The following is a 10,911-nucleotide window of genomic DNA, read 5'->3' as shown; positions in this document are numbered from 1 at the left end:
AGTTCTGTCCTTTCTTTTTTGTTTTTTTTTTTTTTTTTTTTTTTTTATTTTAATTTATTTATTTTTGGCTGGGTTGGGTCTTAGTAGCTGTGCGGTGTTTCTCTAATTTCAGTGGGCAGGGGCTACTCTTTGTTGCAGTGTGCGGTCTTCTCATTGCAGTGGCTTCTCTTGTTGCAGAGCATGGGCTCTAGGCACGCGGGCTTCAGTAGTTGTGGCACATGGGCTCAGTAGTTGTGGCTTGCGGGCTCCAGAGCACAGGCTCAGTAGTTGTGGCGCACAGGCTTAGTTGCTCCGCGGCATGTGGGATCTTCCCAGACCAGGGCTTGAACCCATGTCCCCTGCATTGGCAGGCAGATTCTTAACCACTGCGCCACCAGGGAAGTCCCCTTACTTTGTAGTTTCATTTTATTGGTTGAAAAGTTAAGAATTTCCTCTACTTTGGGGCTTAAATCTGTAGGAGATGAGATTTGTTGGCAAAAACTCTGTGGTCCTCTTCATATAAAATGTACAACCACAACTGGATATATGCACTGCCAAATAGCTAACAAAAATAACACCATCTGATTTTTGCTTTTTGGATAAATTTTAGAAATACAGCAAATTTGAAAAATAAACCACTAACTCTATAGTTAATAAATAACACAGATGTAAGTATTTTATAGTATGTAAAGTAACACATTTTAAATACAGGATTTGAGAACTCCCCCTCAAATACAAATGTCAAATCCATAGAAGTTTAAAAAATTGCAGCTCAAGCATCAGTGACTGTATAAGAAAGTGAGGCTAAAGTCAGCTAGCCAATCAGCATTAAAGAAGGTGTTCTTTAGTTAGTAAAGACTTTTCTGGATGATTTAGTACTACTTGTTTCTCTTTCCATTAATATTTCCATTAAGAATTTCAGATGTCCCAAAATCCATTTTCCAACTCTTTTGCCAAGGGAATGACTGCCCAGAATGTTGAGCATTCCTTTATTCAAATGTTTATACAGATATTGATTTTACAGCCAAATATAAGTAATTGTCATTATTTTTTGAGTCAGTGAAGACTAATTTATTTGAGCATTTATTTTTCATCACTTTGTTTTTTTTTTTTTTTTTTTTTTTACGGTACGCGGGCCTCTCACTGTTGTGGCCTCTCCCGTTGCGGAGCACAGGCTCCGGACGCGCAGGCTCAGCGGCCATGGCTCACGGGCCCAGCCGCTCCGCGGCATGTGGGATCCTCCCGGACCGGGGCACGAACCCGTGTCCCCTGCATCGGCAGGCGGACTCTCAACCACTGCGCCACCAGGGAAGCCCTTTTTGTTGTTTTTGTTTTTTGGCCGCGCTGCACGGCTTGCAGGATCTCAGTTCCCCGACCAGGGATTGAACCTGGTCCATGGCAGTGAAAGCCTGGAATCCTAACCACTAGGCCACCAGGGAACTCCCATAATTGTTACTATTTTAAATCATTCATGTCTTTCCGTAGTCTGCTAATGTCAGTGACCAAGAATTGACTAATTTACTTATATCTTATTAATTTCAAATGTCTCAACTATTTTTCTTTGCCCTCTAAACCCTGCCTTGTCAGGATTTGTGAACGACAAATGAAAAAATCTGTTGAGATTTTATTTTATTTATGTTTATATTTTTGTAATAATAGCTTTATTGAGATATAATTCACCTGCCATAGAATTTACTCTTCTATTTTTAAATTTACATTTTAAACTGTATAATTCAGTGGTTTTAGTGTATTCACAGAGTTGTGTAACTAACATCACTACCTGATTCCAAAACTTTTTCATCACCCCAAAGAGAAATCCTGTAGTTCTTAGGAGTCACTTCCCATTCTCCCCACTCCCCAGTCCCTGGCAACCACTTATTTATTTTCTGTCTCTCTGGATTTGCCTATTATGAACATTTCATATATATGGAATCACACAATATGTGGCCTTTTGTGTTTGGCTTCTTTCACTAAGCATGTTTTCAAGGCTCATCTGTGTTGTAGCATGTCTCATACTTCATTCCTTTTTATGGCTGAATAATATTCCATTATATGGATATACCACATTTTGTGTATCCATTCATCTGTTGATGGACACTTGAGTTGTTTTCACTTTTGGCTATTATAAATAATGCTGCTATGAACATTTGTGTACAAATTTTTATATGAACAAATGTTTTCAATTCTCTAAAATATACCTGAGTGGAATGATGGTTCTTGTAGAAACTCTGTATTTAACTTTTGGAGGAACTGCCCAACTTTCGCATATCAACTGGTACCACTTTACATTTCTACCAGCGATGTACGAGGGTTGCAATTTCTCTACATCATCACCAATACTTGTGAATCTCTTTTTTTTCTTCTTTTTTAAAAAAATTATAGCCATCCTAGTAGGCGTGAAGTGGTATCTTATTATGGTTTTTAATTTTCATTTCCCTAATGACTAACGATGTTGAGTAGCTTTTCATGTGCTTATTAGCCATTTGTTTATTTTCTTTGGACAAATATCTATTCAAATCCTTTGCCCTTTTAAAAAATTGGATTGTTTGTCCTTTTATTGTTGAATTGTAAGAATTCTTTATATATTCTGGATACTAGACCCTTATCATACATTTGCAAAATTGTAGGTTTTTTTTTTTTTTAAGTTAAAACCTACTCCAGTAATTTCTTTATCTTCCCCTGTCTCCACCCACACCTTCCCCACCTCCCCCAACACCAGTCCTTATTTATCTCTACTTTGAGTGTTACCCAGGAAGGAATTCTTTTACAATATGATATGATTTGTAAAATTTTCTCCCATTCCATGGGTTGTCTTGAGGTTTTATTTTAAATACTGTTTTTACTATTTGTTTTTTCCTGGCCTGGGGTTTAGAGTTCTCATTTCCTTGTATTCTGAATCGGGAACTGAAAAAATTAATTGGATTTTTGCTTTATGTTTGCCACAAATACATAAGATCTGACATTTTTTAGGTCTTAGGCAAAGCATAGTTTTACATCTTTTAATACTAAGTACTCATAATATCTTCTGCTTCTAACAGTGAGTGAGGCTTATCTGTACCCTCAAGAACCATCTCTTTAATACTTCAGTGGAATGAAAACAGAGGAAGTAGTTTTTGGTTCTAGTCACTGATTTTTTTTTAACCTTTATACATTAAGATACTAAACCCTTCTATGCAGTCTAAGTTTGTGTTCTTATTTGAGTAACGTTTTCATCCTCTGCCTGCCCCCTCCTCCTCCTGTGCCTTTTCTGCTTATTCTGTTAATGTCAGCACAGGGTAGAATGGGACATGATTCTACTGCTTAATCTGGGAAGAAATACGGGGCCTATAACTGTTTTGGATTTGATGCTTTGGAGTAAAGGGTATTTTTAGAGACGAAGCTTTTCTTAGAAAATATCTTGGGGGGGTGGGATGAATTGGGAGATTGGGATTGATATATATACACTATTGATACTGTGTATAAAATAGATAACTAATGAGAACCTACTGTATAGCTCAGGGAACTCAGTGCTCTGTGGTGACCTAAATGGGAAGGAAATCCAGAAAAGAGGGGATATATGTATACGTATAGCTGTTTCACTTTGCTGTACAGTAGAAACTAACACAATGTTGTAAAGCCACTATACTCAAATAAGAATTTTTTTAAAAACTGAAAATATTAAAAAAAATATTTTTATACCATCAAAAAAAAATACCTTGAAATAAAGTACTGATATGTGCTACAGCATGGATGAACTCAAAAACGTTAAGCAAAGTGAAGGAAGCTAGATGCAAAAGGCTATGAATTGAATTGAATTGAATATGAATTGTGTGATTTCATTTATATGAAATGTCCAGAAAATGCAAATCTCTAGAGACAGAAAGTAGATTAGTAGTGGCCTGGGGTAAGAGGTAGAAAAGGGGAGTGACTATGAATGGGCACAGGAGATCTTTTTGGAGCAATGGAAATGTTTTGAAATTGAATTACGGTGATGGTTGCACAACTCTGTAAATTTACCAAAAATCTTTGAATTGTAAACTTAATAAAAAGGAAAAGAAAATATCTCTGTGGTTTCAATTAGATCTTTTAAGACCCCATAGTATCCACTGAGATTGTTTTCCTCCAAATTTATTTTTTTGTTGCTTATTTTGCTTATTTTTGCAAACTAAAGACTTATGTTTTATGTGATTTCCTTTTTCTGTGTCCTGTGTCACAGCTCTCCATCCTGCTGAAGAACCAAGATGATCTTGATAAAGCAATTGATATTTTGGATAGAAGCTCAAGCATGAAAAGCCTTAGGATATTGCTGCTGTCCCAGGACAGAAACCATGTAAGTAGCCCCTGTCATGGCCTGACAGCTGAAGACAAAGCTTGCTGTCCTTCAGGAGTCCACCTTGCTTCCTTGACAGAATTTTGTGTTCCTTAGTCACTGCTAAAGCGAGAATGTAGGTGTGGCCCAGCCCACTGGGTCAGTAGCCATTTAGCCTTCTGCATTTGATTTTACTGCGAAGCCAGATCATTGGTGTTAAAATTGCAGCTGAAGGTGACTTGGCTTGTGGTGTGGGAGGAAGGGAAACATTTTATGATAAAGGAGGAAATTCTTTTTCTCTGTATTTATGTTCTTTCGACTAGATTTGGACCCCAGCAAGAGAGATTTGCTCAGCGTGGGAGAGCTGATTAGTAGAGGCTGTCAAAGATTTGAGACTATCATGCTTTATAAACCCAACTCCCGCAACTCCTCGGCAGCCATGACTTTCCCTTGGGACACATGTAGGAAACAAACTTTCCCTTCTGTTCAGTGGGAAAAAGGCCATGGGCTAAAGGGCCTCTTGTAATTTACCAGCTGCTACCTTACCAAATGGCAGCAATCTGTGGGGGCCTTCAGAAGTGAGGGATCATCCCTTATGTAGTTTCCTCTCCTAAAGGGTCCCTGGGGGCCTACATTTCATAAGAATGCTTGTAATCTGGGTCTGTCTTCTAATCACTGATGGCTTTACCAGTTTTCTTCAGATGCATGTTCCTGAAGGTTTCTTGGCACTCTTGCCTTTCCTTATGCTTGAAGACAGCCAACTGTGGACAGCTGACATTACTGCCTGAGAACTATGGACGCCCCATACCAGGACAGAGTTTAGATGGAATGGTGCTTTATGCTGACTATTTAGTTAGTTAGTTAGTTAGTTAGCGGTACGCAGGCCTCTCACCGCTGTGGCCTCTCCCGTTGCGGAGCACAGGCTCCGCACGCGCAGGCTTAGCGGCCATGGCTCATGGGCCCAGCCGCTCCGCAGCATGGGGGATCCTCCTGGACTGGGGCACGAACCCGGGTCCCCTGCATCGGCAGGCGGACTCTCAACCGCTGTGCCACCAGGGAAGCCCCTGACCATTTATTTTTAAAGACACCTTGGACTGTCTATTGATTAGCGAAAGACACAGGAGAATGCGGTTAGGAAGGGTTAGAGTAAAGAAGACATTTTCTCATATTATAGAAGTGCCCTTGAGCATGAGGACTGGTCTTCTCTCTCACAATATCTTCTTTTCTGGATGTGTTTTGGGAAGTATTCTGAAGTAAAATATATACTTTATTATTTCATTTCTCTGTTCAAGTTACTCACCTGCTCCTTGTAGGCCTTCCTCGTTGCCTATCATGTAAGATCTAAATTTAGCCTGGCACCCAAGGGTTATCACTAACTACCCTTCCTCTCAGCTCCCCAGTCTCATCTTTCCAAGTTCTTCAGCATACTTCCACTATTCTGCAGTTCTTCCTGCTTCCTCTTTGCCAGACCATGGTTGTAAACCTTTTTTAAGGCTCTAGCTTGATTTACCTGCTGCAGTTTGGTCAGTATTTTTGACTGAGACCATTTTCATTATTCCCTGTTCCTTTAGTCATTGGATATAATTTGCACACTAGTTTATAGGTTCCTGAGTAATTGCCCTCTAGTTGTTGCATATTTGTAAGTTTTACCCCAAAAGATTATAAGCTCCTTGAGAACGGGAGCTGTGTCTTGTTTTGGAACCCATCCTCTTAAGAGAACACAGTGAATACTTCTTGAATTGTTAGCAGGAGTCAAGCAGAAATCATATTCTGCCAACCCCTTCTTTACAGAAGAAGCTGGAATTGGGGTTTAGTTTAATGATGTGATTGTTTGGGAGCTAGCACCCCTGATTGTGATCCCTCCACTCCCCTGATGAGAAACTGTAGACAACTGGTTCTTTGCATTCGCTTTCCCATCCATTAAGGGGTGCACTCAGCTGCAGATACTGCTGCAACACCAGAGCTGTTTGAAAGATGAACATCTAAGCTCTGACACTGATGGTGTGGCATTAGATATCAAGTAAAATAAGTGCCACATTGATGCCTCTCTCTCTAAGGATGTGTATTTTTTAAAATTATTATAAAGTCAGCATAACTTATTGTAAACTTAAAAAAAAAGAGGACCGTCTTACATAATCCTAGCACCGTAACACATTGATTGATTTTTGCATACGCCCCTCTTTGGCCATATGTATACGCACTATAAGTGTTGTCATGGTATTTATACAATTTTCTGCTTTAATTTTTCACTTAACATTGTCATGTACATTTTTCTGTTAATATACAGTCTTCATGATTATAATTTATAAGGATGCATAAGTCCGTTGAGTGGATATACCATAATTTAATTAAATAACCATTTTTGCTACTGTTGGAACACTTAAGCTACTCCTATTTTTTGCATTTATAAAGATTTGCATTTAAGACTAATAGTGGCATTGGTGGTGATGAAATCTTTCCTTGAGGACTTCCTCAGCTAGACCTCAGGCATCTCAATAAACAGAGGTAGCATGATCCAAAATTGCTACGTGCTTAGGAGTCCTACTTCTAGAAGTGCTTCTCTGTTTGTGATGAAATATCAGTTTTCTTCTAGTTTCTAATCTTTTATGGACCAGTTCTTTTTTAAAAACATGGAAAGTGAAATGCAAAATTTAACTAGAGACGTATAAAATACAAGTCCACAACTTTTATTGTTAAGTTCAGTAGACATGAGTCACTGCCAAATTGTTGTAAAAGTGCTTAAAGAGTTACTCTTCCATTTTGGTATTTACCTTGTTGAGGACTGGTATACACCACAGGTTGTACCCTGGCACCAGCCCACAGATCACACTTTACATACACTTCTCCAGGATACCATATCAACCTGGTCTTCATCTCCTCTTGATGGTAACTGTCAGCCACTTTGTTCTCTACTTAGTTTCCTCCATTTTTAGCAATCTGTCAACTCATCCACCTTCTGTTATCACCTATACCTTTACTTCCCTTCTTATTCCTGTTTCTAAATGTACTATCTCTTTCTACTCTCCAGATTCCTTTTTTATTGATCCTTCTATGACAGCTTCTGATCTTTCCTCTGTCTTCATCCCCCACCAAGGTGGAAAGTCATACTCCTCCCATCTCACCTGTCCAAGGCCAGGTCTTAGGCTTCAATATTGTTTTTACCTGAGAACTCCTGGATTTGGGCAATCACAGCACCTCCTCTTAGTCTGAAGAGTCTTTCTCTAGCCTTGGTTTTACTGCCATTTTAAGATACTTCACCATCTCCTTCAGTAGTTCTTGCTGCCCTAGCCCTCTGCCTTGGGCCATCAACTCTTAGCTGTTTTCCTATTACAGACTTCTTTTCTAAACATGTGTGCATCTAACTCTTAATTTATCTTTCTGCTCTTGACTTTCTTATAACTTTCTCGACCTTTCCACTGTCATAACATAATCTCAAGCTTAACATTCTGTTGTCACTTGTACCTGCATATGATAAAAACTAAATACCCAACCATCTTAAACTGTGAATGGCATTTTGTTTTGTAACCTCAGATTCTCTCTGACAAAAGTAAACTTATAATCTTCTCATCTAAATGTTACCCACTTCCCAAATTTCCCGTCAATGAATTTGACACTATTTAAGTTCAAAATATCAAGGATAATCTAAATGGTAATTATTTTCAGTTTTCCAAGAAACTAATGGGGCAAGTGCAGGAAGTTAGAACGAAACTTGTTGGGCAGAATACATTCAGTCTGGCCCCTGTTTAAAAATCATTACACTTTACATGTATGAGGTACTTTCAATTCTCATTTGGTTTTTGCAGCTTTGAGTGGTTGGTTAGGCATCTGTTATCTCCAGTCTACCCCCTGGGGAAACTGAGGCTTAGAGTGATTTGGCCTAGGTGAAACAGTAAATAGTGACAGAGCTGGTCTTGAATCCAGATGTTCTGACTATAGTCCAGTATGTATTAGATACCATCCAGGAAAGGGATCTTAGAATTATTGTAGTCCTTGGAAAACCTCACCCAGGTTCTTTCACAGTTCATTAGAAACAGAACAGAAAGTATAATGTTGCCCGTGAGGAAAACTTGTGAGATGTGTCATTCTCTTCCCCACAGCTCAGAAGGTTAACTGAGCTAGGAAAGGTCCAAGAGAAGACAAACTTTTTAAGGGGTTGGGGTCAGTTTTATATGTGTATGGCCTAAAAAGCCTGGAACTCTTTAGTCGGGCAAGGAAGCCGAAGCATACATATGTATAAACAAAGTCTGTGACGCATTGAAGAGTAGGGATAATAAAAACACAGATTTGTTCACCTAATCTCAGTTTGGATGAGCCCCTTGAATATTGAGGATTATCATAGAACAAAATGGAAATAAGAATTTGTATAAGGGGTATAAACATGGCATCCTTTATTCAAGTTGTATAGCTTCAAAGCAGATTTTTTTAAGGGTTTTAATAAATTCATGGATGTTAAAGCTGTAAATCTATTAAATAACCTGGATGCTTCCACAGCTATCATAACTGTCATGGTCTATCATGGAAATGTCTCGTTGCCACCATTGAAGCAGAGGACTAGTGACATCCAAGGTGCCATTTCTCAGCTCATGTTTCTGTGAACCAAACTAAAGCAAACACACACACACACCTCTTCTTTTCCCCCTGCATCATTGAATCCACCTGTTCCCTTTGTCTGATACCACCAACTCTTTTATCGAGATGATTTGTGGGCCAACTTTTATAATCTCTTTTTCTGCTAATCTCCTAGCTTCCAGTGACTGCAGTCTTTGTGCATGTGGTTCCCTGGTAATTTTTCATGTTGTTTGTGTTGGCCACAGCACACTGCTACCCCCAGAGCCTTTCAGTGAGGTTTTCATTGAATGGTCAAATGAAATGACCATTCTATTTGCTGTCTTTAGAATGTTCTGCCAGCTACACACTTTATACCTGTTGGCTCTCCTTTCACTCTCTTACAGGTCCCTTTTATTTTTCCTAGTCCCACCTTCCTCCTTCCTCTCTTGCCCACTTCTAGGTCTTGTTCAAGTTTCCCTGAATCCTTGCGTCAACCTCATTTTTGTTTACCATGCCATTCTCTTTTATCTCCTTAAATCAGGGTTTTCTGAACTTGACTGACTATTACAAACACTTGGGGGAGATTTAAAAAACACTAATCCTTCGGCCTTACCCCCAGAGATTCTGTTGTAGTTGGCCTGAGGTGTTAAAAACCCCACAGGCAGTTCTGCTGGTCAGCTCAGGCTGAGAACCATTGCCTTAAACCCAAGTGTGACTCACCTCCTAAGACCTTGCTGCCGCCCTGTGTCAGCATCACCTGAAAGCTTGTTAGAAATGCAGATTCTCAGCCCCAGCCCAGACCTACTGAATCACAATCTGCACGTCATCAAGGTCCCAGGTGATTTGTGTGCACACGAAAATGTGAGAAGCCCTGCTTTGAAACTTCCCCTGATTCCCTTCATCTGTTTTCCCACTGTTGCCACAGTCAGCCTTTCGTTTTAGAAACCTATGCTCGTGCTGGCTGTTGAACCTCCTCTCCTGGCTCAGCTTTTAGGTTTAAAATTGAGAGTTTAAAATCTATGTTCTTTGGTACGTTTCAGATTCATGTTGCCAAGATATATTGAATTCCCACCCTGTGTAAGGCCCCGTGTCTAAGCAGGTGTCCTTGGGGTGCTCAGCGTGCAGCTCTTCTCTTTCTGACTCTAAGGCCGTGGCTTTTTCCTTGCCCTTCACTGGCCTGCTTCCCCAGCGTGTGGCTTTGATTGTTTTTTCCTTTCTGACCCTCGGCAGAGAGCTATTGCACATTGGAGGCTTTAGCAAGAACACTCACTTCCCCTTGGTCTGACTTCCCGTTAGAGCAAGACAGTTTGTCAAGACAGCCCTGCATGTGATAAAGTCTGGCGTAGGGGGACTAGAGGAGGCTGCTTGGCAGCTGAACTTAGCCCTGAGAGCGGGAAGCCTTTTTCCTGGAGGACAGGATATAGTTTGTTTAGGTTGGTCCTTTTTTTTTTTCTTACAGGAGGTAAGAGAGAGAGAGAGAAACAAGTAGAAACTTTGACCCAAATTATTTATAAATTCTGAGCTCCCACTCTCCACAGTGCTCTGCTTATATATGAGCACATCCTGACATCACTTGCTTACCTCCAAGCTTCAGTTTTAAGCTTTCTCAGTGCAAGAGTCCCTTTCTGTTGCTTTGTTTTCTCTCAAGGGCTCACCTTGAGGCCCAACTGGGTCAGTGCAAAGTGAGGTAGATGTGGCAAGGCTGCTGACCCTGTTCTGAAGTCCTTGACCTCTGGCAGAATGGTGCCTTGATAGCCTTTCTGAGATGAACACAATCCTGAGATGGTTCACATGTAAACCCCAGTAATATGAAGCATCTGAGACCTTCTTACCTTAGTTTTCCAGGAGTGATTATGGTTGGGGAAGAAGCAGCATATCAAGCTATTTTTTAGGTTTATCAACCAGAATTTTTGGTCCAGAAGTTGCCACCATTCTCCATTCTGACCCCCCACGTGGCAGGTGATCTTGCCACTGAAATAATTTCCTGCTTTTCCTGCTATTCTTCCCAAGCTCTCTGGAGAGTTTTATGAGAGGGTATTTACAGCGCTTTTCTGTTTGGCACATTATTACAGGAATGCCTGTTATTCTTCTGTGTC

General features: G+C 40.1%; 1 protein-coding gene across 1 annotated transcript in view; it reads left to right on the top strand.

Annotated features, from left to right (window-relative positions):
* MAP3K3 (mitogen-activated protein kinase kinase kinase 3) overlaps positions 1-10,911 on the top strand; it is a 53,746-nt gene that overhangs the window by 19,833 nt on the left and 23,002 nt on the right. The window contains exon 4 of the mRNA XM_024761166.1: positions 4,175-4,288. Within this exon, the coding sequence (XP_024616934.1) occupies positions 4,175-4,288 (114 nt within the window). The remainder of the gene's footprint in view (positions 1-4,174; positions 4,289-10,911) is intronic.

Source organism: Neophocaena asiaeorientalis, unplaced genomic scaffold (genome assembly GCF_003031525.2).
Source record: "Neophocaena asiaeorientalis asiaeorientalis breed wild unplaced genomic scaffold, Neophocaena_asiaeorientalis_V1.1 scaffold30, whole genome shotgun sequence".
Taxonomy (NCBI): domain Eukaryota; kingdom Metazoa; phylum Chordata; class Mammalia; order Artiodactyla; family Phocoenidae; genus Neophocaena; species Neophocaena asiaeorientalis.
This window is presented reverse-complemented; position numbering and strand designations above follow the sequence as displayed.